The 27308-nt window shown below is 40.5% G+C and overlaps 2 protein-coding genes and 1 non-coding gene across 3 annotated transcripts; 1 reads left to right on the forward strand and 2 right to left on the reverse strand.

The window, feature by feature from the left end:
* Positions 1–208: 208 nt before the first annotated feature.
* Positions 209–922, reverse strand: LOC105050738 (hydrophobic protein OSR8). Its single transcript, XM_019852198.3, has 2 exons — positions 615–922; positions 209–501 (listed from the first exon to the last, which is right to left on the reverse strand). Exons 1-2 carry the CDS (start codon positions 699–701, stop codon positions 370–372), a joined length of 219 nt encoding a protein of 72 aa, XP_019707757.1. The 5' UTR covers positions 702–922; the 3' UTR covers positions 209–369.
* Positions 855–15766, forward strand: LOC105050737 (uncharacterized). Its single transcript, XR_012143404.1, has 5 exons — positions 855–1077; positions 2612–2706; positions 3207–3476; positions 3560–3983; positions 14281–15766. It is a non-coding gene; the product is annotated as an uncharacterized protein (transcript).
* Positions 15767–16800: 1034 nt separating this feature from the next.
* LOC140851033 (uncharacterized) lies at positions 16801–19170 on the reverse strand. The gene is made up of 4 exons (XM_073242363.1): positions 18285–19170; positions 17612–17682; positions 17269–17494; positions 16801–17184 (listed from the first exon to the last, which is right to left on the reverse strand). The coding sequence occupies exons 1-4, from the start codon at positions 18414–18416 to the stop codon at positions 16990–16992; spliced, it is 624 nt and encodes a 207-aa protein (XP_073098464.1). The 5' UTR covers positions 18417–19170; the 3' UTR covers positions 16801–16989.
* Between the last annotated feature and the right edge of the window lie 8138 nt (positions 19171–27308).

Genomic DNA, 27308 nt, shown 5'->3' on the forward strand with positions numbered 1-27308 from the left:
AATCTTTATACACCAATAACAGGTAAGAGAAAAATGCTAAAATATAAAAATTATTATGCATAAAAGATGTTTCCATTATATAACACAATTACTAATTCAGAGTCAAATCAGAGATCACCTAATGCTGCAATCAAGCACAAGAATCGAGAGAGAGATGATTCCATAATCCATACCCACAACTCAAGCCCAATTATATAAACCATACAAATTAAAATAACTAAGAAGATTCTATTAATTAGAGAATCCATATTAGCATCATGAGATCCATCATTCACAGGTCACTGGCATTCCATAGAAAACATTGTCTTAGATGAAGAAAAGGCCCAAGACGAAATGGAGGGTCTAGAGGTGAAGAAGCCCCTTAACCTACTACGGATTGATGGGCTCGTAGTATTCGCGCCGGTAGTGGTCGGGATCCACGGCCACGATCACGTAGACCGCGTAGATCATCCCCGGGATGTACCCCAGGATGGTCAGCACCAAACAGATGCAGAACTCCAGCTGTCACAAGGAAAAGGGAAGAAGATCGAAAGATTAGTAGAGATTTTTATCCATCTAAACTATGATAACGTGGAGAGGAGGAGGGAGGGTCGGACGAGGGGGAGGGAGCGTACGCTGCAGCAGCCATGCCGGAAGAAGACGCCGAGAGGGGGTAGAAGTATGGCGCACAGGATCTCGAGAAATCTACAGCAAACACCCATCTTCGCTTCGCTTTAATTTCTCCTCCTTTCTTTCCCTCCCCTGGTTCTCTGATCTGCTCTCCTATAATCCTTCGTCCCGGTTTTGTTCTTCTTCAGCTGCTCGCCCTCGAGATGGGAGTCGTTGGGAGGATCTGGACCGTTCGTTCGTGGGCAATGGTGCGGAGGATCGGTTGGTTTTGGGAGAACGTGGGTGGGAAGTCCAAGAGCGGGTCCCACGTGCTCGACACGCGGAAAGAGAGGGGGAGGCTTGTGCGTAAAGAGATGTGCCTTTATTTACTAGAGGACACGATTGACTTGCGCGAGGAAAGCTTCCAGGGAACTGGATTGGCTGTTCTGGCGAGAACATTGACGAGTTCCATGATTCCGCACATGACACGTATGTCGCCGCGAATTCATCCCTTTGCCATCCATCGGAAATGAAAGTGGCCGGACAGGGGTTGCATCTTTTTGTGCAAAAAAAGAATTCGCCCCCCACGCACCCCCCCATGAGAATCTGCCGTTGGATTGCACTGTGACAACTTCAGAATCCATACGACCCGTTTATTTCGTGAATTTTTTTTTTAAAAATAATTTTTTCAATTTTTTAAAAAATCATATTATAAAAATAAAATTTTAATATACGTAATTAATTATGAAAAAATAACTTATTCAAAAATGACTTATATTTGATTTCCTGAAAACATCATATAGAATATCTATTATATTTTTAATAGGTAAAAAATTAAAAAAATTTTCATAAATTTTATATAAATAATTATATTATATTTATATTAATATAAAAATAATATTAATATGTTATGGTATAATATTAGATCATAATAATTTATTACATTAATATAATATTAACATATATTATATTATATTAATACAATTTTAATATTTTAATATGATAAGTTTATTAATATCTTAATAGATATAATGTTATATATAATATTATATCAATATAAATATTAATATGTTAATATAAATTTTATATTAATATTAATAAAAATATTATATTAGTATAAATACTATAATATTAATATAATATTATATTATTATTATTCAGTATTTTATCATAAATATTCATGATATTTTGAAAAATCTTAACCGTAGATCTTAAAAAGATATTTTGGGTAAGAAAAAAGTACTATCACTTTTTATCTCACGAGAAGTATAAAAATTCATCTCCCTCATTGATTTTCATTTTTTTTAAAAATATAATAATTTTTCATAAATTTTTTTTTTTTACTCTCTTCTCTTAAAATTCTAATCAAATAAGAAGTCCTATCTCTACTTTTCAAAAATTGCCTCTTCCTCTCTTCACTTCTCACGATCCAAATGAGTCCTATAGGTTGATGAGTAAAAAACTTTAAAATATTTTGAAATATATAAATATAATTTAATAATTAATATTATAAAAAAATTAATTATTTTTTGCAGGAAGGATATAACTCGAATCCGTGTCTACCATGGTGTATGGATGCTGGATAGCTACAGCAAGTAAAATATCCAAACATTTCTACCATAATTGCTTTTTATCTCTCATCACATAAAATTATTATTATTTATTCTCAATTATCACTCTTCATATTAAACAATATTTGTTAATGTTTTAAACAATACTCATTTATCTGTGTTTTCTTCTTCTGTAAAGATAAAAGCTTATCACTAAGAAAGTTCAATAATTGAGTGATATTAATCAAAGAAAAACAATTACGATCGGATGACTCCAAAATCGAGATCTTTTACTCCTCCTTTCAAAGGCAAATAAAAGTCCTAATTTCAAGTTTGAAATCTTCTAAACATTATACATTCTAGATAAGATGGTTTGATTGTTTTCATTCTTCCTTCTTCACATCCCTCTTCCTCATCTATTGAAAAATCTCAAAAGTGTTGTGCCTGGCATCTAATATTGGAATGCTGGAAAGGCAATGAAGAAGGGCATCAATTTGTTTGCAACGTACGGATGAAAAGTGGAGGGAAAAATTGGTGCTTAATGAATGCAGGGGCATCACCTGAGAAAGTACGAAGAAGAGACAAATGGCCTAAACGATGGGATAATAATAATAATCTTCGTGGCTTAAAAATGATATGGTTAAATAAGATTGGAAAAAAATTAAAAGATATTATCAACTGTTGTGTATATCTTGAGTCTACAAGTTCTAGAGTGATAAAAAGAAAAAAAAAATTTCATGAAGAAGGACACAGCAAAATCTAAATAATATAACAAGAGAATATAAAATTTTTTCTGCGTTTATATTTACGATAATGGAGGATTATTTTGATCAATTTTTTAAATAATAATTATTGTTATTATTATTATATAATATAATATAATATTATTAATAAACAACTACAATAATAATAATAATAAAATAAATCTTTCTCCGCCTAGTAGGCCACCATAATAAACTGGATCCCCAAACTAACCCTACTGCTGAAATTCTAATTACCAAATTTCTCCGCGACTGGCATATCTCCCGCCCGCTACCCTCTTATTCCTCTATTGTCTCGCACTCCTAGTTATCCATTCCATGGAACCCTCGGAGTCGTCGTTCTTCCCCTCCTTCGAGTTCGAGGGCTAGGGTTTTCCCCAGTCCATCCGACACGCAACTTATCCCTCCCTTCTCTTCACTCCAAACCCTAATCCTATCCGTCTCTCCTTCTCTGACGTCTCCGCCTCTGCTCCCATGGATTTTAGATATCGAACCGCCGAAGATCGCGATCCCTCGCTCTTCTTCTCCTCGTCCTCCACCTCCGTCAATGGCTACTTCACGGAAAAGGCATTGCGCGGTGAGAGAACACTCGGTTTTTCTATCATTTTTGTACGTTTATTTTCTTGATCAAGAATAAAGTTCGGTTCGTTTCTTGATCAGCGGGCTACATTGACGTGGTGGGAGACATCAGAAGGGGCGATTTGATCCATCCGATCCCGTCCAAAGAACCCTTGCAGCGAGAGCTCCAGAAGGAGCTGATCCGGGAGGAACTCATTTCGAGGGATATCGCTCAAAGGAGGATCTTGGAGGAAGAAGTTATGAGGAGTTGGAGCTCGAGCGCGCGATGGCCACGAGACGCTTCAGATGGAGAGGTATTGCTCGGTGGGGGGCCGGTGCACCTGAGGCGGGCTCGAGCATGGAATGCGGTTGGTCCGGAACTAGAATTGGGGACAGGTTTGGGGCCCATTCTCGCGTGCCTCTGTATCCGGAAGACGCGGTTCACGAGTGGTCACCTCCTCCACCTCCAGTTCCTTCCAAACCGGTGGTGGGAAGGAAGCTACCTCTGCCTCAGCATCAGCCGGAGGTGTCTGCCCTTTAGAGAGGCGAAAACCTGATGTTATCCTTGTTTACTCCCTGCACTTTTCTTTATACATAATTTGCAATTCTATATTTTTATATGATTCCTCAAGCTGCTGTTTTAACCAATGCATTTCACACTAAATCTTGGCTTCTTTATAGTGAGAACGTTCATTGAAATTCAAAAACCTCCCCTGTCTGTAATGATTCTTTTAACTTTTAGCATGACTAGTGTTCGAGCACCAGCAATGCACAAGAGATTGGAAACATAGAGAAATTGTAACTTAAATTTTTTACATGAAGTAATAAATAGAAAATGTCCATTATGTCTATGATATGGTAGAATTGTCCATTCAATACAAAATGGATAATCATTCTCTTGTGCTTTATAGGCTGTTTATCTAATAAATCAACAGTAATATTTCACTCTATATGGTGAAGAGAAACACGAAATAAATCTATGCATGAAATTATGTAAATTTAATATTTCATGAATTATTTTGGAACCACCATGGTATATACATACACACACATGTACAGAAAGCAGTTGTAAATTAATTGGGAAAGCAACTTTACAAGATGCATTGTGTAAAAACGCAATTTTGATATAGGAGATATTTTATTTGGGAAGATTTATGTAATTAAACATTTTCATGAGCATTAGTTAGCCCAATATATCTATCTAAAGGGAAAGAAGTTGCTATAGTGCACTTGTCATATGACTCAATCTGAAGTGGCGCTGGTGTGGCAAGGGGAAAAATGTGAATGTTACCTTTAAAAAAGCCTCCAATCACATGGATTGCACCAATCATCCTTGTCATATCAGAAATAGCAGGTCAACTAGGTGGTGCTCCATTGAATATAGGGTTGAAATTAATGTGAAACTTTCAAGGAGATATTGGCTGAGAGAAAAGATTTATGTCTTTTTTTTTTTTTTGGAGAACTAGACTTGGTGGAAGCCCACCAAAAATCAGGGCGAGGGTGGGATCAAACGCACATGTCTAGAATCCATATGAGACTATACCAACTCAGCAAGCTAGCACCCTCAAAGATATTTATGGTCTTATTAGTATTAATTTGGATATCATTTAAACAAAGAATTGTGCCTTTTAGTCAGTATTCATGGCTCTCTATCCAGTGCATTAAGAGTAGTGTTATAGAACGTTTGTTGATATTACATTAGATAAGATCCAATGCGATATCTTGGTTGGACAAGAAAAGCAGATCTAACTGGATTTTCATTAATGTTAGAAAAAGAGAAAAGGGAAAACTATTGCAAAGACTGGCAATCTTTGGTGGAGTCTAGGGTTTTCTAGGAATAAGAATTGGAAGGTGAAATATTCCTAAAATTCCAGCTGTCTTTGTTTTTAAAAAAACAAAACATTGTTGATATAATGTCACAGGATGACCTTGGTATTTATTTTGCTTATGAAAGGAGCTTTCAAAAGAAACATTTTCAAGGATGACTTTTTTGGAATATGTGCTTGACCACATTTTGGTAATGAGGTTTTTGAAATTGGATATCTCAACCATTTCAACTTCTTCCAATACTCAGATGAATGGTGATCTCGATCTATCTTGGCTATGTTGGAAGTCTGGCAAAATTGGGAAAGAACCCAGATATTCTAGAATCTTAGCTATATATGAATCAAGATATGGACACTCCAACTGATATGGTAAAAACAGGGCTAAGTGCAGTTATGAAGCATTAAGTTTAGTATTAATAATTTAAAAGCCTGTTTAAGAATATAGAATAAAAGACTGAAAGTCTCAGCCATATGTTGATATCATATCAGCTGATATTTTAGGAAAATGAAAAACATGTTCAGTGGAAATGACATGGTAACCTAAAAATCTTATTCAAAAAAGTCAACATATGAGGCAATTTCTTGTTAGTTTTCTGTATGGCAGCTATAGTTCAATTAATGAAAAATAATAAGACGCTGTCTCATCCTTAGCAACAGGAAACTTCTGAGATAGCCTACCTTATTCTGATACTCCCTGGAATCTTGAACCTGCACCTACTTCTTAAAGGATTCCTTGAAGTGTTTTTAACATATCCACGTTCTTGCACCTGCACGCCTACCATCAGATCAATCCTATTGAAAATTTTGTGAAATCCTTGACCTAGGGTGGCTCATTGTGCCTCAATATCGACAAGCATAGATGCCTGTAGACAAAAATGGTTGTATACGATGTAAATTCTCTCTTTTCAATTGCATATTTAATGACTTACAGAAATGGAACTTCATCAGATAAATATCCACAGTTTAGCATGATTGCAATGTGATGCTACTAGATATTATGCTGATTCGGCACTATGTGCTTGGATTTCGGAGGGGAATTTGCTCTCTAAATTTGAGCATTGGGATTAGATCCCATGCGTAATTTTTTATTTTCTAGTAGTCAATGGAGATATAAAACTGATAGCGCCACCAGTATGAATACACTATTGCTCACTATTTCTGGACTATGAGTTGGATTTGGTCATACTTTGACGAGGGTTCAGATTGAAATTCTGAATTAGATTAGAGATGCCAATACGAAAAGATGGATTATGGGAAGATCCAAATTGTTTACAGTTATGTACGTAATAACTTGTATTGATTGTCTCTATCCTATTTACCTCTTTCATTCTAGTTAGCCATATTGTTCAGTCTATACTATGATAAATTTGTATAATCCATAAAAATGCCCATCAATGTGAGCTGTTGTTTGGTGCTTTCTCTATAAGCAATTTAAATCATCGACTTTCAGAGAAAAGTGTGACCCACAGGGGACAAAAGTAATGTACCCATTCTTATTAGTAATTTTTCTTCTACAAGACCTCTAGCATCTATTGAACAAGTGTGTGCTGTCATGGTGACATCCATCCAATCCAATAATAGATCTGCAACCTTTGACGAAGTCATGCTTGCAAGCTGCAAGACAACAATATAACCTCCTAAAGGTAGGCAGACCAGTGTCATTGGGCCTGCGAACATCCAAGAACATTGTGCTCCCAGGATTGGTTTCTTTGATTATCTGACAACACTCCCATAGGTGGCCATACTGCTCCCTATGGCTTCTCTGTATAATTTTTAGGGCTTTAGTCTTGGCTCTATAGCATTGTACTCTCAAAACAGAAATCTTCACATTCCTCCTTACTTTCCTTCTGAAGCCCTTCACACTCCATTTTGTGTCTGATTTACTCTCCTCAAAGTACTTCTCTGCCAGAAATTTAGATGTCACATTATGAGTTTCAAATTACCGACCACAACTATGTACAGGCTGGAAGGTCTCAATTTGCTAAGTGCTCTCCTTTTGAACTGGTGAAGCATGAATCCTCCACCCACATTCCTTGTTGCATACAACAGTAACTCTACTTGCCTCATTCTTCTTGTAGACAAAGTCAAAATCTTCCTATATGCTGTAAAGCCGCTGCACCTTCCTAAACTGTGCGGCATTGCTAAATCTCATTCCTACTGAAAGTGTAATAGTTCTTTTAACATCTATGTTTCATTGAATTCGGAATAATCAGAACTCCGAATCGCAGCATTTGAATCACTGTCACTGCCCAAGCTACGTACTTCAGAACCGCTACTACTCTCTGGTTCCCTACCAATGGGTTGCTTATCTCCAAAAAAATTAGAACTCTGTATCCAAGATCTCAACTCCTTCTCGATAACATCTCTGTCAACATAACCATCAAAGGCATCTTCATCATCCGAATCATTTAGCTGACTAAGTGATTCATCACTACTACTTCCACTTCCACTTGGAGACTTCGAAGTGGCACCTATAACCCCATTCATTTTTTCATCAACTGTAAACCTTCCACCAAGTCTTCCTCCAATCCTTCCATCAATCTTTTTTACTGCCACATGCTTGATTCGGGTCTTTGGTGTTGACGCAGATGCATCCTTCATGGTGGGCAACTTAGGGGCAACTTAGCAGTAGTGATCGGGACTGTCTGTAATTGACTCTCACTGTCCCCTTCAGACGGAGGCATCTGTACTATATCCGCTTGGTGCTCCACATACACTTATAATGTATTTGTACCTTTCATGCAAGCCAGTATGTCCAGAATATCTGCATCGCATTTTAATTTCCTCAAGCCATTTTCTAAAGTCTGTCCAGGCATGAGGTAATAAAAGTGGGTACAATTTTTGTGCCCCAATTGTTCCACTATATCCTCCAACTCCGTGATACTAAACCTGTATGGCTCATAATTATCAAAGAATCTAATATTGCCCCCACTGTGATGATACCTTGGATGGTACTGCATTGACCCACCATAGTAGATCTCCACAGTGAAAAAATCAGGGTCCATCCTGGCATCAACAAAATTAACATAATTCCACATTGTGCATTAGACAAGTGATTAAAAAACAGAACCCCTGGGATCCTTTTTCAATGCTTCCCTTCCCTTGTGCAGTGAAAAGGGACTGCACATAAGTCCACAGTGAGACCACAACAAAGGGTACATTTACTAGGGACCATATCAGTCCATAAACGGTCTCTTATGCACATTCACAATAAAAAGTATGCCAGGATATAAGCTCATGGAGGGACCACGATGTATTATGAATGGATTGTGGTACAATCGGAATAAAATCATGCATTAGAAGGATCATTACATAATACATATCTTTAACTACTGTATGCAAATAACGAAGTTTAAAATAGTGAGCAATCATAAAAAATCATGGCCTTACATCATTATTCAATGAAAGAGAAAAACAACGGCATGACTTTAGGTCAGACACTAAAGAGATAAACGAAAAAAAAATTCGTTCAAAGATAGACTTTCACTTCCACAAAAGAGACAAACATGATTTAATATGTAAAAAATTAAAGAAAAAGATACATTACTCGTCAACGGAGAAACATTTGCACGACGGAGAGGAATAGGGCTTCCGAGAGGCTGCCACACTCGTGCAAAGAGTAGGAGAGAAATGCTGAACCAAATGGAGAGTTGCATAGTCATCTTCGTCAGAATTATGCCGGGATTTCGTCGGAGTGACACCGGAAGCAACAGACGGAAGTCATGGGAGCGAGCCCTCAAAATTGGGAGCGTCACCGTCGAATAACACTTGAAATGAGGGAGGGGAATCTCGATCTTTTCCAAGGGGAACCTAACGGTGTTAGCACTTAAGTTGATGGAATGGCCATATTGAATCATTCCGTTAACTACAGAGGTTTGATTGAGACGTTTTAAACATGAGGGGGTGTAAGTGAAATCGGATGAAACTTGAGAGAGTGTCCCTATAATTTTTCCCAAATTTAAAGTTCATGTAAAGGGCTTGATATGGTGATTAAGTAAATTATTTTATTATAATCATTGTTTGCATGCCTAATGTGTTGACATATGTACCTGGTTGCTATTAAACTTCGTGGTGAGTGACATGAGAAGGATGGCCAAGATGGTGTTAAAATATTCACTGTAGACCTGTTTCTCTAATATTTTTATGGACTACATTTCAGTCTATAGCTTTGTTTCTTAATTTTCCTTCATATTCATATTCTGCAGAAATTTTGTAAGCATTTAAGTAGGATTCACAGACAAAATTTCTGCAGTCTTCTCCAACTTGATTGCGCATATCTCTGTATTTATGACATATCCAAACAAGCTGGAAATGGTCCACTTCATTTTGATCATTTTAGGTTGATCTAGTCCTAAAAATTTTGAATGAAACAATTTTGGTTCTGATTGGTTTGATCGTTTGAATTGTATACAGTGTTGTATTTTTACTCAATCCAAACATTACCCTGTCCACTTTTTGAATATGATCTTGCCTATCAGTCTTGAATTGTGGTTTGGTTTAGTTCAACTACACGAAATCATGCATATTTGTGATAAAACAGGAAAAGAAAAAGAAGGAAAAACATTCCATCTCATCAGGTTGATTGAAATACATTCATATAGAAATAATAGGAAAATATACTGAGCATTAAAAAATACTTTTTTGTAACTAACATATGCTATTCAACTCAACATTGGCAGGTTACCGAATATGATATGTTGTTTTAAGTAGTATTTATTTGGCAACATGAGAAGACATGGAAATGAGAAGAGAAAGGAACTCATTTGTCAACCAGGAAAAACTTCCTTCTCTTCAAATGAAAGCCCTCTTTACTCACTATCCTTTGTTTTATTGATCAGGAGTAGGTTTATAATGAATTCAAGATGGACGAAAAATGTTTGGTGCACATTAATTGGTCATAGTCTATTAATCCAACTGATCAAAGTAATTCTAATTCCTAAGAAGATTCAATAGTATTATGTCATTGTAGCCGATCAAAAAATTCACAATATTGGTATGTCTAATGGTGAAAGTAATGGTAATTTTTAAAAGTAGTTTAAAAAATTAATATAATTCTTAACTTTTGAAAATTGAAGTTGGTTGACCAAAATATTTTATAATATTGGTGGGTCTAATTATGTCAGGTGTGGGAGAGTTAAAGTTACACTCAGGAATGAGATAATCTAGAAGCTAGTATGTGCTACTAAACTTGCATATATGCAAGATTGGTCCACAAAGTTTAAAGAATTTCACTTACACCACGGTTTGCATCTAAATGAAAAGAAAAATGATGGAAATGGGAATGGAAGTTGACCCCAATGCATGGAAAGGGAGTGAACCAGCTGATCCGCCTCCTTTCTCAGTGTCTAAAACTAGAAACTTATTCAAATAATCAATTTTATATTTATTTTCTAACTATACTGTTGACCAGGAATAAAACCAAATTTTGGAATAACTAATTATATATGTTTAGGAGTCCTCCCATTATATTATGCATAACAGACTTCTAAATAGCAGTTGTCATTCTGTTATAATGGCTATTATTTTCACACTTAAACTATTCATCCTAATAATAGACTAATGCTTTTAAATTCTAATGTTAACTAATTGTCCATTCCAATTCTACACTATAAATTTTGCTAAGTTCTCCATACCAAACATATCATTCCTTCTTATTTTATATCATAATTGTTGATAGTTAGTTCGTACCAAAAATATATTTCCTCATCATTCCAATGAGAATGGTTTTTCCTATCACTTGAAGGGTGGAATCACTAGAAAATTGACACTTGTGTTGCAAACTAAACATTAAAATAATGCCAAAACCAGAATTCCTATTCCATTCCTGCCCTTATGCTGTGGACCAAACTTAGCATTAATAATAAGTGTATATAGTACAAAATCTCAAAGTCAGCTAGACCAGAATAAGCGTGTCTTCAAAGTAGTCCCTAATGTGTAAGGGGATTGTGTATGCATGGACACTCTTTATATTATGTCCTTGCCCTTACTGGGACAGCTCGAAGAAGTTTGGGAGGGGTTGGCATAAGGTGTAATATTCTTTTTTTCTTTTATTCTTTTATTTCCTGTGATAATGCATCTTAGAATTTTAGAATACTAGCCAATCCAAGGAGGATCGTGGAAAAGGCTAGTCTACCATAACTGCTTTCAGATTTTTACCTTTCTTCTTTAGGTGGTGGGAAGGGGGTGTTCTTCTATCTGTTGAGTTTCTAGAAGGTGCGAGACTCGCTGTTAATGTTTACTGCATTTATTGTATATTTTGTAAATGTGAACTGCTTAAATTGTCATATACCTATTATACTATTTCTTGTTGCAAGCGTATGGAGCAAGTTTTCCCAATATCTTTCTGCAATCATCCTTTTTCTCTTCTGTTCTTCCGAAGTCTTATGGATACTGAAAAGAAGGTATTTCATGTTCAAAGAAATCATAAATTATAATAATGTAATTCTAGGTCACAGATTTTTTTTGTCACTATCAGGCAAATTTTTATGTTAAAAATAAAAATGATCTAGGAATCCATGCTTTGCTAGATATTCTATTAGAATTTTGTTTTACTTTGGATCTTCTTTTCTGAAACTTCTTGATTATCCTACTTATCATGATATTGATTGGTAGGGTTTAGCTTATGGATGTGATCGATTTTTAATATAATTTGGTTGAGGTTGCAAGCTTCATTCATAAAAGCTGAGGACTGACTTGCCAATATGGAAACCACCCTCACTTATTAATTTCTTCTTGAGAAGCAAGGTGAATGATTGGAATGGGAAAGGTAATGATGGATGTTATTCAAGAAGTTGGCATGCTGTGGCTATGTTAAGAGTTTTAGGAGCTCTGTTAATCTGGAGTCTTTTTAGATGGTGGAATTGCAAGATGAATTATGGTGTTCCATGACGTGTTTGATCATTCCATATTTTATGTTATAGGAACAAAAATATAAGTGATCAAAATGGCCACTTGAGCGAGGGATCAGTAGGCATTGCAGATATGAAGAGAAAGAATAGCTTGCATGGCTAACATTTACCAGAAGATAAAGTGCCCAACCAACAGGGTGGTAAAGAGGACAAGGAAAAGAAGGGCAAAGGGAAAAACAAGGAAAAGCGGAAAAGAGAGAAATAAAAACAGTAAGATAAGAAGAACAGAATGTGTCCTTTTATTTCCTGGCTCCTACGTTAACAGTTGAAGGTATTTTACCTGTACCTTCTGGTTAGTTGATGTTTCCTTACCCATACCAATTTGTATGTTGTAAGTTGATTCTTGTTATGCATATTCAGTGAATATGCAATTTCTATGTTTAAAGTTTCAATATCAATCATTCTAAACCTTAAGACCACTGTTAAAAAAAACATTAAGATCCATCAAGCCTTGTCCTATATGCATGGAAATGGTTTTACATATTGAGGTGTGATCTTAAAGTTCAAAAATATTTTACAACTATTGCTATAGTTAATAAGATCATTTAAATTCAATGATAATGTTCAATCTAGGGTTTTTGCACCTGAATAATAAATCATTTTGAGGGTTTAATGCAAATGACAGACCAACCAAGGAGGCCAGTTTGTGTATTTTGCTTCTGTCAATTCCTGTTCTAGTCTGGTGAAAGTGACTCCACTAATCTAACATGTCATAGAGTTGTGAAATATAAATGCAGTATCTGATTGGCTGTCTGGTTTATGATGTGCTGTCCACACTCATTTCACCTGTTTGTTGACACCGGCAAACTTGGTATTTCAAGTTTGCCATTCTGAACAAATGCTATATTTTCAGGGCTCACTGATTTTCCTTCACTTATTTTTGTGATCTGAAGGACTCAATCAGATTATGTAGGTAATTCAGTAGGAAAATTCCTAATATTACTGTTATGTTGTATAGTGTTTTGGTGGGAAATTGGCTTGGAGAGCATAAATGTTTTTACTGTGTCAGGGATGTGTTCATTATGTTTCTGTTTTTTCCATGACCACGATACTCTTCATTGATTTCCATTTTGGGGCTATGGGGAGGGATATAAAAACCCTTTTTGATGACCTCATAAATAACTTCTTTAAAGCCAAGACTAACATTAATTGCTGACAGGGGAGGCAGGGTTAAATTTCTACAACTGATTTAGATACTAATTGGGGAGCATGAAATGGGATATGGAGTTCTGGTGACCAGTTTGCATCCCACATGAAACATGTTTTAGTTTTACCATGAACAGCAATAGCTTCTGCATCACATCAACATGATCGATCGATGCCTTGCTGAAGGCCAGTGTAGCTTGGAATGCACAGCCTTCATAAAATATATGCTTCATGTTTGCATGATATTGTTTAGTTGCGGCACCTCTGCTACATAATTTGTTAAAACTATGGGGAAAAGAATCTAGACAAATGTTTCTGTTGCAGGGAAATAATCACTTTCCCAATTGCCTTTTCACTCTATCATGAGGCATTTTAACATTGAGGGTGAGCCTTGGTGCAATGATAATGTTGCTCTATGATTTGGGTGTCACAGGTTTAAAGCACTGAAACAGTCTCTCTCTGCATGCGATGGTAAGGTTGTGTACATCTGATCTTTCTCTGGATCTCGTAGTGATGGGAGCCTCGTGAACTAGGCTGCCTTTTTTGTTAGGCATTTTAACATTGAATATAAGCAGTTATTTATGAGGTAAGCATGTCTGCTGTCATGTTACACCATAATACTTGGTGGGATCTGCTAATGTTGACCATTATTTAGATAAAATGAAATATTTCGATGAAAATGTTAAAAAGTAAACAAATAAAGATTTTGAAGTAAAAGGAAGACATTGGTCCTTAAGAGTCCTGGACGATTTAACTGAGTTGTTCTTGTTGTTGTTAGAACTGGTAAAATTTGTTTGTCATTTATATGCTACTGATCTTGGTACCATAACCATTAAAATAGTTTGTTATATTCTCGCTTTTAATTGAACATTCTTTCCCTCTTATTGGATTGTAGTTTCATGCAGTAAATTAGCATGGAATCAAACTTGCACTTATTTTGCAGATTATACCATCAAAGCCTGAATCATCTGGGATGAAGAGAAAAGCAGTGGCTGTTACAGGAGGCAGTGAACTTCCTAGGCCATGCCAAAAGGATTGGAGATGTGCTTTCTGTCAGGTGAGTGCCACCAGCAAGCAGGGGCTGGACGAACACCTCCAAGGCAAAAGACACAGAGCCAACCAAGAAGCACTAATTGAAGGCAAGAGACCCAAGGCCACAGAAGCACTATTTGGTGCCAACAAGATTGCAAGGGCCAAGAAAGCTGTAGGTTCCACATCTGTGATGAAGTTAACTGGTAAGTCATTGCCAGCAGAGGGTGCATCAACCAAAGGGCCTGTGAAGAATTGGAGAGAAGACAAGCAGCAGACAGGTCAGAAGAAGAGCTACTTCTGTGACCTTTGCAAGGTGAAATGCAACAGCGAGGCCATGTTGGCCTCTCACCTCCAAGGGAAGAAACATATGGCTCAAGCCGAGGAACCAAAGAAGGATGGTAAACCCATGACGCCAGCCGGTGCTAGAAAGAAGGTTAAAACAAATTAAACAGCAAAGGAGGAGGAGATAAGAGGAAGAAGAGAAGAAGGCAGAAGCAGATAATGATCACCAATACAAGGAGCCAGAGAATACCAAGATTGCTGAAAGTGGCAAAGCTCTCTGATTGAAAGACCAAGAGTAGCCGGTTTTTTATGTCTGATTATGCCGGTGGACGGTTACTAGGAAAACCTTGTTTAAGTAGGGTAGGGAGTTTGTTGGATCAGTGACTTAAGGGAGTGTCTATACGATGAAGTGCCTAGCCCTGTAGGGCACCGTGCCTCGCCTGTGGTGCATAATTTCTTAGTTCAGAACTACATCTTAATTCAATCTGTTTGGTTAGGGAATGATTTGGTGAAAGCACACGACAAAAATCTAATCTTACCTTGCAACTTCCAAGCTTCAAGCGCTTCTGTTAGATGTGAATGTGCTACTGTATGCCTCATATTAATCAATCAAGAAGAATGCGTTCTTGGGATGCAATGGTGAAAAGGCGTGGGAGTTGCTGTATTCATAGCACCGGTGTGGGAGCACATGTGGTAAGTTCAGGACTATGTTACAACCGAGGCATCAACGAACAAATTAGTTCGATTCTTTCCCGTGTTGTTTCTGGATGTGTGATCAACAAAAGTAGCATGCATGCAGCTACGTTCAACTTGAAAGATGCAAGCCTTCTTCAATTTTGGTGCACCAGGTGTCCGTCAGCAGACACATACTAGGTGGGGCGCGCTGCAGGACCTGGCAAACTTATTAGGTCGGCTTTGCAGATAGAGGTACCTGTAAGAGTGAACGACTGACAGGGATTTGAAGTAACGACACGACGTCTCGCTGAAGGCTGGTTGGAATCTGCATGCATGATGTGTCACATTGTGTCATCATAGATTGGTCTTCCATTTTCATAAAATTCGCTTGCTTTCAGAGGAGAATGTTATAAGCAATGGATCAATGTGGCTTTTCCTCCCCCAACAACCGATCACGCATCTTCCATGCTTGCACACAAATACGTGCTATGAAATATAGTGGGTGTACATGATAGCCATGCAATACAGAGCACGAGTATTAACGTTGGAAATAGAAATAATATTGCACTAATATATGTTCTATAAAACCAGTCTTGTTATGGTATCAAACATCTTGGCACCGAAGTAAAATTGAATTCAGACTGCTTCGATTTTTTTTTTTTCAAAAAAAAAAAAAACTCCATCGCTTTACCGACACTAATACATCTAGAAAGGGTAGTAGAAGTATATGTAAAGACCATGCAAATTCTCTTACAGAATTTCAAATTGAATTGTCACTGATATGATATTATAAATGCATTTTTGAATCTTTGATGCTCCAATTGTCAAGCAAATCAAATGGAAGTAAAAAATTGCGATCAAGGGCAAATGGAGCTAGATCATCACTCCACCAGCAACCAACAGTAAACCCTACCTTCCTCCTCGATACAAAAAAGAAAATTTTTTCTATTGTATCTGTAAATCAGTTCTTCATAAGTCCAAATTCTGTGACAAATGGCAAAATACCACACAAGCAGTCCGAAATTTCAATAACATAATTCTGAAAAGGAAAGCAATCTACGAATGGAAAGATCAAGCTACATTCTCTTCACCACAAACCAACAAAAAGTCAGATGATTTCCAAACATCTAACTAGAGGTAACCAACTGAAGTATTATCATGGATTCTTCCATCACACGTCTAAATCCAACAAACTGCCAAATTCTCCTGCTTTTAACCATGTCAGATGGTAAAGAATAATCGATTCTACGAAAGCTATACAAGAAAGATGATTTCCAACTTCTCTTCACCACAAAGCCAACAAAAAGAAAGATGATTTCCCAACATTTAACTAGAGGTTACCAACTGCAATCTTATTACAGATTCTTCCACCACACATGTTAATCAAACAGATAACTGCCAAATTCTCCTGCTTTTAACCATGTAAGATGGTAACGAATAAATCAATTCTGCAAAACCATACAAGGAAGATGTATTTGTCAATAAAAGGACGCTAGCATTTCTACAACTCTATTAAGTTTCATGTATAATGGGAATACAAGTATCCCTTTAAGTTGTTCCTTTACAGACCAATACAATTTGATAGAAAAAGGTATTCCTTAAGAGAGGAAAGATGGGAACGGCACAAGAACTTCCTTCATCACCCATGATGTAGCAGAAAATCTCAAACCCTAAGAGCTACCCGATCTTGCCATGAAATTTTCCTCTTGCCCACCCTGTTTGAATTGTTCTCGACACCTCCACAAATTGATAACTTGAGATCATTATCCCCTCCATCACCATCTATTGAACACCATTTCAGTTTCTCCATTTTCAGGGGCTCCGACCTCACATGAAACTCCTCCATTTCTTCACCATTCTGCAATTAACAAAAAAATCCCGATTAACAAACCTTCATAAGTGTAGCCATGCAAGTTCCTGATAGAAGAACCCGACCAATTACCGGTAAAGAGATTTGATTCAAATCAATCACAGCAGAAGTGCTTGGAGCTGCACCTTCCATTATTCTTTGATTCCTATGTTTCGTAGGTACTTCACTTCGAACAACCGCATTTGGTGGCTGAGAGATTCCAACAGATGCTTGCATTTTGCGGGTTTGTTTCTTGAGTCTACATGGGGCGGCCTGAGATGGGGTTTCTAATAAAGTCTTGTATTTGCTCCGCAAGAATCTAACATACCAAATTATAATTTTTTAAAGTTAAACCTTCGAAAGAACTTGAGATATAATGAGGAAATCAGGAAGCAGATAAATGTGTGCAAAGAAAGATATATTGAAAAGGTAGTACTTGACTTCAGCCAAGAGCTTGAGTTTCTTCTGCTTTGTCTGCTGAAATTTCTTATTCTTTGCTTCAGTTTCCTGTGAAAACAAGTTACAGTTACTTGCTGAGGCGCAAAAAAAAAAAAAAAAAAAAAAGCAATTAAATTGTTGAGGGATATCATAAATTAAAAAAATTGCAAACTTTACAATGGAGATAGCAAAAAATAAAAATAAAAAGAATGGGTTTTTTTAAAAAAAAAATTAAGGGAAAGAGAAAAAGAAAGGAGTGAATAAATTCTAATCAAGAAGACCTAAGACAAAATCCAGCCAATTAAAAGTTAGGAACAAAAGCTCAAACAAGCATTCCTACACAAAAAATCACAAGACCCTAGATCTCTCAATCTACGCAACCTGGACCCACGAAATCGACAAAAATAAGGGAAAAACAGCCCCAGATCCCCCCCTCCCACAAAAAAAAAAAAAAAAAAACACTCGAAAGAGAACCTACACCCCTAAAATCAAAGAGAATAACAAGAGAACGAACCAATTTGAGAATAATAATAATAATAATGGAAGGCAATAAAGGCGGAACATCCAGAATCAAGAAAACCAGGACAAATTCCAAACAAAAACCGCATCTTGGCAACAGAAAACGCAGGATATCCAAAGATCCAATCAACCCAACAAGGAAAAGATCTCACCTTTATCAACTCCTCATAGTCCTGCAAGAGCCCCTGGTACTTGAACCGCGCCCTGGCCTCCTCCCCAGCGGTCATGTACGACGAAGACGATGGAGACGACTCCATGGGACGAACCCTTCTCACCTTCTTCATTATCTTCTCCTCAACCCGGCCCCTTCTCCCCGGAACCCAAACAGACTAAGAAAGAAAAAGCAAAAGAAAAGGAGGAGGAGAAGAAGACTATATCATAAGAGGCGATGGAGAAGAAAAGGCCAATAAGAGGTCATAAAGATATAGATGGAGAGAGATAGAGAGGTAAAGAGATAATGGAGAAATAAAGGTAGGTGGAGAAAGATAGATAGAAAGAGAGAGAGACAGGAAAGGTTCCTTCCCCTTGTTTTCTCTTTCTCTCCCTCTCTGTAGGTCTGACCAAGATAAAACCCGAGAGAGGCCCATATAAATCGGGAATTGGAGAGCAAAGGAGAGTTCTTTTTTTCGCTTTGATGGAGGTGTAGATTTTCTGGCCTTGCAGAGGGGTATTTCTGGCATTGCCTGGGGGCCTCTCTCTCTCTCTTCTTGTTTTCTGGAGGAAGGGAGGGATGTAGGGGGGCTTGGTTGGAAGATACACCCTCGAAGACACCCATCCTTTCCTTCCCCTATTCTCTCTCTCTCTTTCTCCCCACCTCCCCTTTTGTTTTGTTTCTCCCCCCTCAAATAAATTTTGGTCCACTTGGGCCATCAGAAAGGAGCTAGAAAGACGTAGAGAGAGGACAAGGTCTCCTTGGCATAGAGGGCGAGGGGGTGGGGGATTGGATTTTGCCTCCTTAATTAATACTCTCCCCCCTCCCTTTCCTTGGTTCCTTCTCTACCCCAGGTATTTGTTGGGATGAGAAGAGAGGAAAGGATGGATGGGAATAAAAAGGAAGGATTCATGGATGTGATGCTTGTTTCTCTGATGTTGCAGCCGTTTGCCTGGTGCCTTGTGGACCCCCCCCCCCTGTGATGGTGTGGATGGAACTTTTATTAAGTAAATCGATCATAATTACTAAACTACCCTTTCCATAATTAGATTTTTAGTATTGTTTTTTCGTTCCTTTTCTTCCCGACGGAGCATCATTAAGAAACTTTGCATGACTCTCTGACACAATCCTCTTCATATTATTTGTTTAGAGATTTTCCAATCATAATTAATTAGTACTATTTATTAACTGGGAGAGAATTTGGAGAGGAATAGACTTTTGTGAAGATGAGTCACTTTTCTATAAGAATCTCCACCATCTCTTTTGTTTTATCGATCCACACTGAACGAAGACTCCAAGTCATTGCTTGCATCCCCACACAAACAGGAGAGGATAGGGTTTAGCCGGCCTTGAGTTCCAAAACGTGTAGGGTTATTTTAGGAAATTTATTCTCAGCAGACAGAAGCGGAGACGATAGGGACTGTGCCAGTACCTCTGCGTCAACCGACTTTGAGCCCTCCATCAGAGAGCTTAGGCTGTGTAAAGCTGCCATGATTTTTGATTCACTCCGGTTAAAATATAATAAGTTATACTAACACGTGTCGGTGACCGGCCACCATTGCTTGGATTAATTATAGCTTTTTTTTTCCACTGCGGTAGAAGATGGGTTGGAATTTGGGACCATTAGGACCCTGTGGCTCCACCACCTACCAACCGAGGCTTGTGACCTGTGAGCCTCTCGTGCTCCGATGTGGACCTTTGGTTGGAAGCCGGAGGAGAGAGGCGGGAGATGCGAACAGTTGATCTGGGGAAGAAGTTTGGCTGGGAGTTGGCGAGAATGAAAGTCGGCAACTGCAGTGACGGGGCGAATCCCGTCCGTTACACAAAAACCGGTTCCCTGCAACCGGGGACGTTTTCGGGGAAAGTCCATGAGATTCGCGACAAAAGAGGCGTTTACCTTGCCGTTGGATCCGCACGGCATGCCATGCCTCGGCGGTTGGTTCCGAGAGATCTTCCACTTCTCCGCGGCCAAACATTTATCCTTCGGCTGGGGACGCTCGCATAAAAATATCTCTGCTTGCAATTTGGGACGTACGATGCGGGTGATAAATAAATAATCCTTTCCCGGATCCGAGGGACGGTCCAACGATTTCATCCAATCAAGCACGCCATAGAGAGATCGATTGGATGGTATCTTATTATTTTGTTAGCATGTCAGTGATTAAATTTTTCCGTATGGGTGTTGCTACAGTATTTTTTATAATAAAATTACACGTTAGAATTTTATATGTTTTATTTTTTTAAAAAAAATAATATTTTATTATTATTATTTTTTCTTTTCTTCCCTCCTCTCCGCAGCTCCTCCGCCAGCCCACCTCCCTCTGCTTTTCCGCGCCCACCTCCTCTTCCCGGCGCCACCGTGGCTACCTCCGGCCCCTGCCCCGAGCGACTTCTCCGTGCCCCGCGCCCACCCGCGGCTCGTCCGCCCCCTCGATCCGCCCGCGGTCCTCCGCCCTCGGTGCACAACTACCCCCCACCCGCGGCTCGTCCGCCCCCAGGTGCGCGTCGGTCCTCCATGCGAACCACCCCACCCCTCCGGCACCGGTTGCTTCTGCGCCCCCCCGCCCCACGAGCGCCCGTGGTTCCCACCCCACCCCCTGCCCCCCTCGGACACCCACGGGTTTTGCGCCGCCCCCCTGCCCGCCTCCAGCGCCCGTGGCTTCTACGACGCCCCCCCCCCACCCCGGGCGCCCGCAGATCCTCCGCCCTTGATCTCCCCGTACCGCCCCGCCCCCCTCCCCCCATCCGGCGTCGGAAAATAATTTAAAATTTTAAAATATTTATCATATCAGTCAAATTGGAATATCGAATTGAAAATTGAATGATCCATATTTAATCCGGTGTTCAAAAATAGATAAAAATTTAAAAAAAAAATTAAAATATACTTTGGAGCAACATGGCAAATTTTATTTTTATATCGTTTTAACAAAATCTAAATAAGAAGTCAAATACAATGCTAAGACAAGTTAATTAATTGCAGAATGGCGTCAGACTCTGATCTCTGACAACGGGCAGGACTTTGACTGGCGTTCAACCCTGATGAACTCGGCTGAGGTCTAATCAGACTGCACCAGATTCAAGCAATCAAAAATGGAGATCATTGCTACAATAAAGTTTTCTATTAATTAGTTAATCATGCAGAGTGAGTAGTACTATGTATGGTCCCCAACCATCTTGATTCTTGTGATGTAGTGTACTGCCATTTTCACTAGGTAAAAATATAACTTCTGATGAAGATGAGTATTTTTCTGGTTGCAGCCTAAAATGGAAGTGCTGGTTTTGTATACTTATTGGTGGATTTTGGTGACCTTTCGATCACTAAAAGGATACCTTAGTTACCCTCTACCAGAGGTTCGGTTTCAGGCTTACGATTTCTTGTACAACTCCCAACTCTGCCATGGAAGCTTCCAACTAAATTATTGGGAACCAATATGAAGTAGATAGAGGGAAAATAAGTATTAAGGATGAGAAAGTGAGGCGGGTGGTGCACCTTCTTGGTTGATTGAAGCTAGCACATCATTGTCTTTCAAATAGCAGGCAAATACGTGAAAAAATAATAACATTACAGATGAATACAGGAATGATACGTTAAATTGTAAAAACCAACAACTTAGACATGTGATAACAATGACATATTTATTTGATTTTTTTTTAAAAAAAAATATTTCAGCAGCACGATGCCTAGAGTCTCACATCAAGTTCTTTTTTTTTATTTGGTTCTGTGAACTCAACCACACTAAAAGAGAGGAAACTAGTATAGCGTCCAAATGAACCATGAATTCACCCTTGTTGCATGAAAAGCTATAGGAGAGTTGATGCGCAATCAAAAACTTCAAGAGTAGCATCAGAAGCTTGCATTGAGGCACTAATATTGGTTCTCTGAGAGACGCAACAAAATGTGCTCTCAACTTCTCATAATTCTGTTACAAAAACATTTATGCTTAAGATTTGTACAAACCACTTGAGGTATGCTGCAACTGAGTGATGCCCTGCAAGTATCACAGCAAAGAAAGGAATGAGCCTACGACACATCTTGAGTCAAGCAACCAACAAAAACGATTAGGCCAAGATAATTTTCTCAACTATCCCAGCACAAAGCATTGATCAAAATAGAGACATGGGAGAGGGCATCATTAGATTTTATAGTTACACATCTAAATACAACAGGAAATTGCAGAGTCCAGCAAGATCCAAACCTGATGCATCCTTGAGGATACAGTATCTGAAGCAAAGATCAAATACGTAAAAAATCATATCTTTGTCACGAAGATCATTCCCACCAAAGGAGAGGAAATCCCATCACAAATGCAAGGGCTCCATCATATATATAGTTTCGAGAAGCCAATCAGCTGGCAAATCACCTTGCTGCCACTTGAAGGAGCCTGTCTTCATTTGAAAAGATAGAATGATCCATGTTGTTCCAATTACCAACACGATGTACATATTGCTGATTCCTCTAAGTACAACAGCAAACCGTATCAAAGTTCCAAATAAACTTTTTTTTCTTATTATCTCCATAATCTTCACTCTCTTAAATCTGAAGATGCATATGAAAAAACAAAACAAAATGGAAACCATCTTAACATGTACTTGTTTGTTCATTTTTTTTTCCAATAAACAGCAACAGACTATATATCTTGTTGAGATCAATCTTCCCATCGCCCGATCGTCGGAATCACACACCTGCAAAAAAAATTCTCGCTGACCAAAGATGCCTCCGATGGAGACCCTTCGACGGTCAAATCAGAGAGGAAACTAGACAACAGTAGAACTCAACGAGAGGGAGAGAGAGCTAGAGAGCTCAAGAATTTAGAGGCGCTTTAGAGAGCTTACCCATGCTTGAGAAAGCTTACCCATGCCTGTTGCCTTACCCCGTTTTAAAGTAGAATGCGGTATGGTCCCGCCATTAATGGTGCAGACAACTGGGGAATTGTCAAATCGTCGGGGACGGTCAAATCGGCGTGGGTTGTCAGGTCATTAATCCATGTCCTTAGCAGAACAGCACCCCACGGCGGTCGCACAGCATGTCCTTGGCAAGAGAACAGCCCATAGCAGTTGTACGGCATTTGGACGGACTGGGCGACTGTATGTCGGTATTCGGTTGTCGGGACGTCGGGTGATGACTCGAGAACACCGTCGGCTGATCTAATGCCTTGTGGAAGTCGGACGTCGGCTGCCATCCCCGACAGTGAGTCGGTGATATGGGTTCAGCCGCTCGGTCAGTCGAAAACAGTATGGGTCTGTTCGACCGGCATACCTTTGGCCGGATATTGTCGGCAGTCATTGTCGGAGTTGTTGTTGGAGTCGTTCGTCGGTCCGGTCGGTAGAGTCGGGCGTTGGTCGGACCGGTCCGAGGATAAGTCAACGTACGGGGGTCAGTCGGTATATCCCAACAGTTGCCCCCCCACTCCTGAATCCGATGTCGTGTTGGCCCGTGTGAACACGTGGGCGACAGCTTCGGACGAAAGGAGTGGTTTTCCATCATGTCTTGCTCTGACTCTGGCGATCGTATCAACGAACGATCCGATATCAGACGTTCTATTCAGAACGCAAACTGCCATCTCCTTGGGAACGCGAACCGCCGTCTCCTTGGGAACACGAACCGCCGTCTCCTTGGGAACACGAACCACCGTCGGTTAATGAATTTCGAGACGCGATTTTTCTGCCACGTGTCAGGAGGTTATTGGGCCAGAACCGTTCACGCGGATGGAGGCGACGTGGCTCGATCTGGGGGCAGGTGCGTTGAACCGTCGGACCGAGGAAAGGTCCAGGCACTGCCATGTGTCGATATCTGGGAAACCCTCGTTCGGCATGCTTTCATCTCGACCGTCGAAGGACCTTATATATATGCGGCCACTTACATCCAAAACTTCACTTTTTGCTGCAAATCTATTCCTGACGCTGAGGCCCTATCGAGTTGTCCCCCAGTTCCAGGTAGTTGTTTCCGTCCTCTTCCTTTGAAAGCTCTTCTTGAAGTTTTTTCCATTCTTGTCTCCTTGCATCCTTTCTCCTTTGGTATTTTTCTTTTTGCTTTTCCTTTTGGGGCTAGCATTATGGCTAGAACCTCTCATCGAGGAAGTCAGTCGGGGAATCCGACCGACGATTCTCGATCGATCTCGGAGGTGGAGACTTCTTCACTTTCGGGATCGAATGTCGAACAGCTCAGGGAGCAGTACGGTATTTCAGAGCAGTTCGAACTCTTCGCCCCTGGGGCTGAGGGTCGGGTTAACAACCCACCTTCGGATCAGGTGGCCTTTTATGTCAAGAACCTTCAGGCAGGTCTTCGCTTCCCGATTTCGAAGTTTGTCTGGAATGTTTTGGATTATTACGGGCTTTGCCCGGCACAACTGGCGTCGAACTCAGTCCGGTTGATAATCAATTTTGCTTTGCTGTGTCGGCTTCTGCCGACCTTTCCCCGCATCTCTCTCTTCCGGACGTTCTTCGTCCTCCGACCCCATCCGAAAGTCTGAGGGTGGTGGTTCTTCAATCTCCGGAAGGATCTTTCGTTCATTACCGGTCTTCCATCGTCGATCCACAGATGGAAGAATCAATTTTTTTTTACTTCTTCTTCGCTACCTTGGGGGTTCCCTTCTCGCTGGGGCGACCCTCGGACTCAGTCGAATGAAAATAATCGGGTGGAGGCTGGAGACCGAGAGAACTTTCACCGACTGAAGGATGTGTCGGTGCCGAAATAGAGAGAGCTCGTCACCGAGCAAGCTCTGTACGATGCCGGCCTGAGTTCGATTCCCCGCTTAGGTATTGTTCGGTCTGTCAGTCGTCTTTTGGTTTTTTCATCCGTCTTCGGACTTGTGCTAATCCTTTGTTCAAATTGCAGGCATGCCGCTGAGAGTGAGATTGACACACACCGACATTCGGCAACATGCGGCGAGGAAGAGACCGACGCCTGGGGCCGGACCTTCGCGGCCCCCCAAGAGGCCTCAGACATCATCTCCGACCGGCATTGCGACGTCGGCAGCACAGCCCGACCCCGAATGATCATCGGGCTTTGAGCCGGTTATTGCCCTGTCGGTGCCAGCGGTGCCATCCGAGGTGCCATCCGAGGAAGGGGTGGCAGAGGGGGCAGCCGAAGGGGTGTCGGCTCCCCCGCCAGTGGAAGAGGTTCGGGTCGAAGCAAGTGAGCCCGAACGACCTGCGGTGGCTCCCGTCGCACCCTCGGAAGGAACTCAGTCGAGTTCAAGTTTCCCGTCCCTTTCCGATCTTCGAGCCTGGGCGACAGATCGGGGGAAGGCTCCGATGGCACCGACGGATGACTTGAGGTCGGCGGGCCACGTCGCATTGTCTGACGTTCGGGTCCCCAAGGGAGCGTCGGCCCTGGCCAACCACGACTTGGCCAGAAGATTGTGTCAGGCAACCGTTCTCCCAACCGATCGGGAGCTCTTGAAGGGTCGGTCGGTGTCCGACATGCTTTCTTCCTTTTATCCGACCATGATCCAGGTGAGCTCTTCTTCTTTTTCTTTCTTCTTCATTGTTATTTTTGTCATTTCATTCTTCTGATGATCGGCCTTCTACTTGCAGCTGATCTACAATATGTTCGAGCTGGAAGTCGGGTACCGGAGATTCGGCGACGTCCAGGCGGCCTGGAAGAATAGGGCAAAAACCATCGAGGCTGAGAAGACGACGCTGGTGGACCAGCTGAAGTTATCGATCGACCGCGAGGCTAGGCTCGAGGAGAAGATCTCCCGACTCACCAACGGCCTAGCCACCTCGGAGGCCGAACTTCAGTCGGCTCGCGAGTAGGTCCAGCGCAAGATCTGCTCCATTCACAGACTGCGGCGTGAGTGAGACGGTTGCGTTAGGGAGCTCGAGGCCGAGTGCGAACAGTTTCGGGTTAGCCTGGAGAACCTGGCTAAAGCCGAGGAGAACTTGTCCTCCACCCAAGCCGACGCCGACATAGCGAAGGCGGAGGTGGAGTCGGCCAAGGAGACGTTGAGTCGGATGGTGGAGGACTTCCGTGGCTCGGACAACTACCGCGAGGAGCTTCTCGAGAGCGGCTTCGCCTCCTATCGGTGGGCAATCAGGCATCAGAGACCATCGATATGAAACCCTGATCAAAGAATTCAAATTTCAAATTCAAAATTTGAAATTCAAAATTTTGATCCCGGTACCCAAAATATGTGAAACTCATGATCAGAGAATCCTAATTCTCAATCATAGAGTCCCAGACAGATAAGACTCATAATCAGCCATCAGATCAGAAAAGAACCTCTAATGTGTGTGACCCCGCAGGTTCGAACCTAAGCCGGTAGCACAGGAACCAATTCCTGTACTAATCGAAGTGACCATCTAGCAATGGTACCCGATGATCGGATAGGTCGAATAATCGCAATCGCAACATTCAGAACCTACGTGAATATGGTTACCGTATAATTCATCCCTTTTGACCCTTGTGTTTAGGACGACTCAGGGTTAAACTGTTAACCCTGATGATATTATCCGAATCGTGCTCAACTCAATTAGTCCTGTGACTCCTCACTAGGACTACCCTGGCCAAGGTTTTGCTAAATTGAAACACGACTGTACACAGCTCCTAAACTGGAGTGGTCAATCCCATCTTGACACATGCACCGACAAGTCAAGTACTTGACTACACCCAGCAGCCTTCCGTCATTGAATTAGAAATTCAAGTAGTCCAGTGCCTAAGTACAGTGAGTTGCTTGCAAGTCACCGTAGCGGTCTCAGGTCGGAAGGACATTTATACCCATATCCCATCGGAGCAAATCTTGACAGCAGAAATAGCTTCAGAGTTGGTCATGTTCAGTGCAGATGTACCATTACATCTCACCTGTATGCCATAGGAGTGTCTCCACACTCTTTGGTTATGAGGACAACCAACCCATATGGCACACAACGACCTATGCTCGATAAACGTTGTCGTCCTTGGTAACAACGTATCATTTGGTCGCGAACATGTTTAAGGACTAAGCGACAAATCCTCTTTTGTCGAGTCTAAATAGTCCTAAGGACTTCACCACAACACAAGAGTTCATTAGAAGATGAAATATTT

This window comes from Elaeis guineensis, chromosome 8 (assembly GCF_000442705.2).
Source record: "Elaeis guineensis isolate ETL-2024a chromosome 8, EG11, whole genome shotgun sequence".
NCBI lineage: Eukaryota > Viridiplantae > Streptophyta > Magnoliopsida > Arecales > Arecaceae > Elaeis > Elaeis guineensis.

Bases quoted from the DNA above. Each gene is read 5' to 3' on its own strand.
- LOC140851033 (XM_073242363.1), bottom strand. From the start codon at position 18,416: ATGAAGAAGGTGAGAAGGGTTCGTCCCATGGAGTCGTCTCCATCGTCT. The intron at 17,683-18,284 runs GTGAGATCTTTT...TTGTTTTCACAG, and splicing joins ACTATGAGGAGTTGATAAAG to GAAACTGAAGCAAAGAATAA. The intron at 17,185-17,268 runs GTAATTGGTCGG...TGTTAATTGCAG, and splicing joins TGAATCAAATCTCTTTACCG to AATGGTGAAGAAATGGAGGA.
- LOC105050738 (XM_019852198.3), bottom strand. From the start codon at position 701: ATGGGTGTTTGCTGTAGATTTCTCGAGATCCTGTGCGCCATACTTCTA. The intron at 502-614 runs GTACGCTCCCTC...TCCTTGTGACAG, and splicing joins TCCGGCATGGCTGCTGCAGC to CTGGAGTTCTGCATCTGTTT.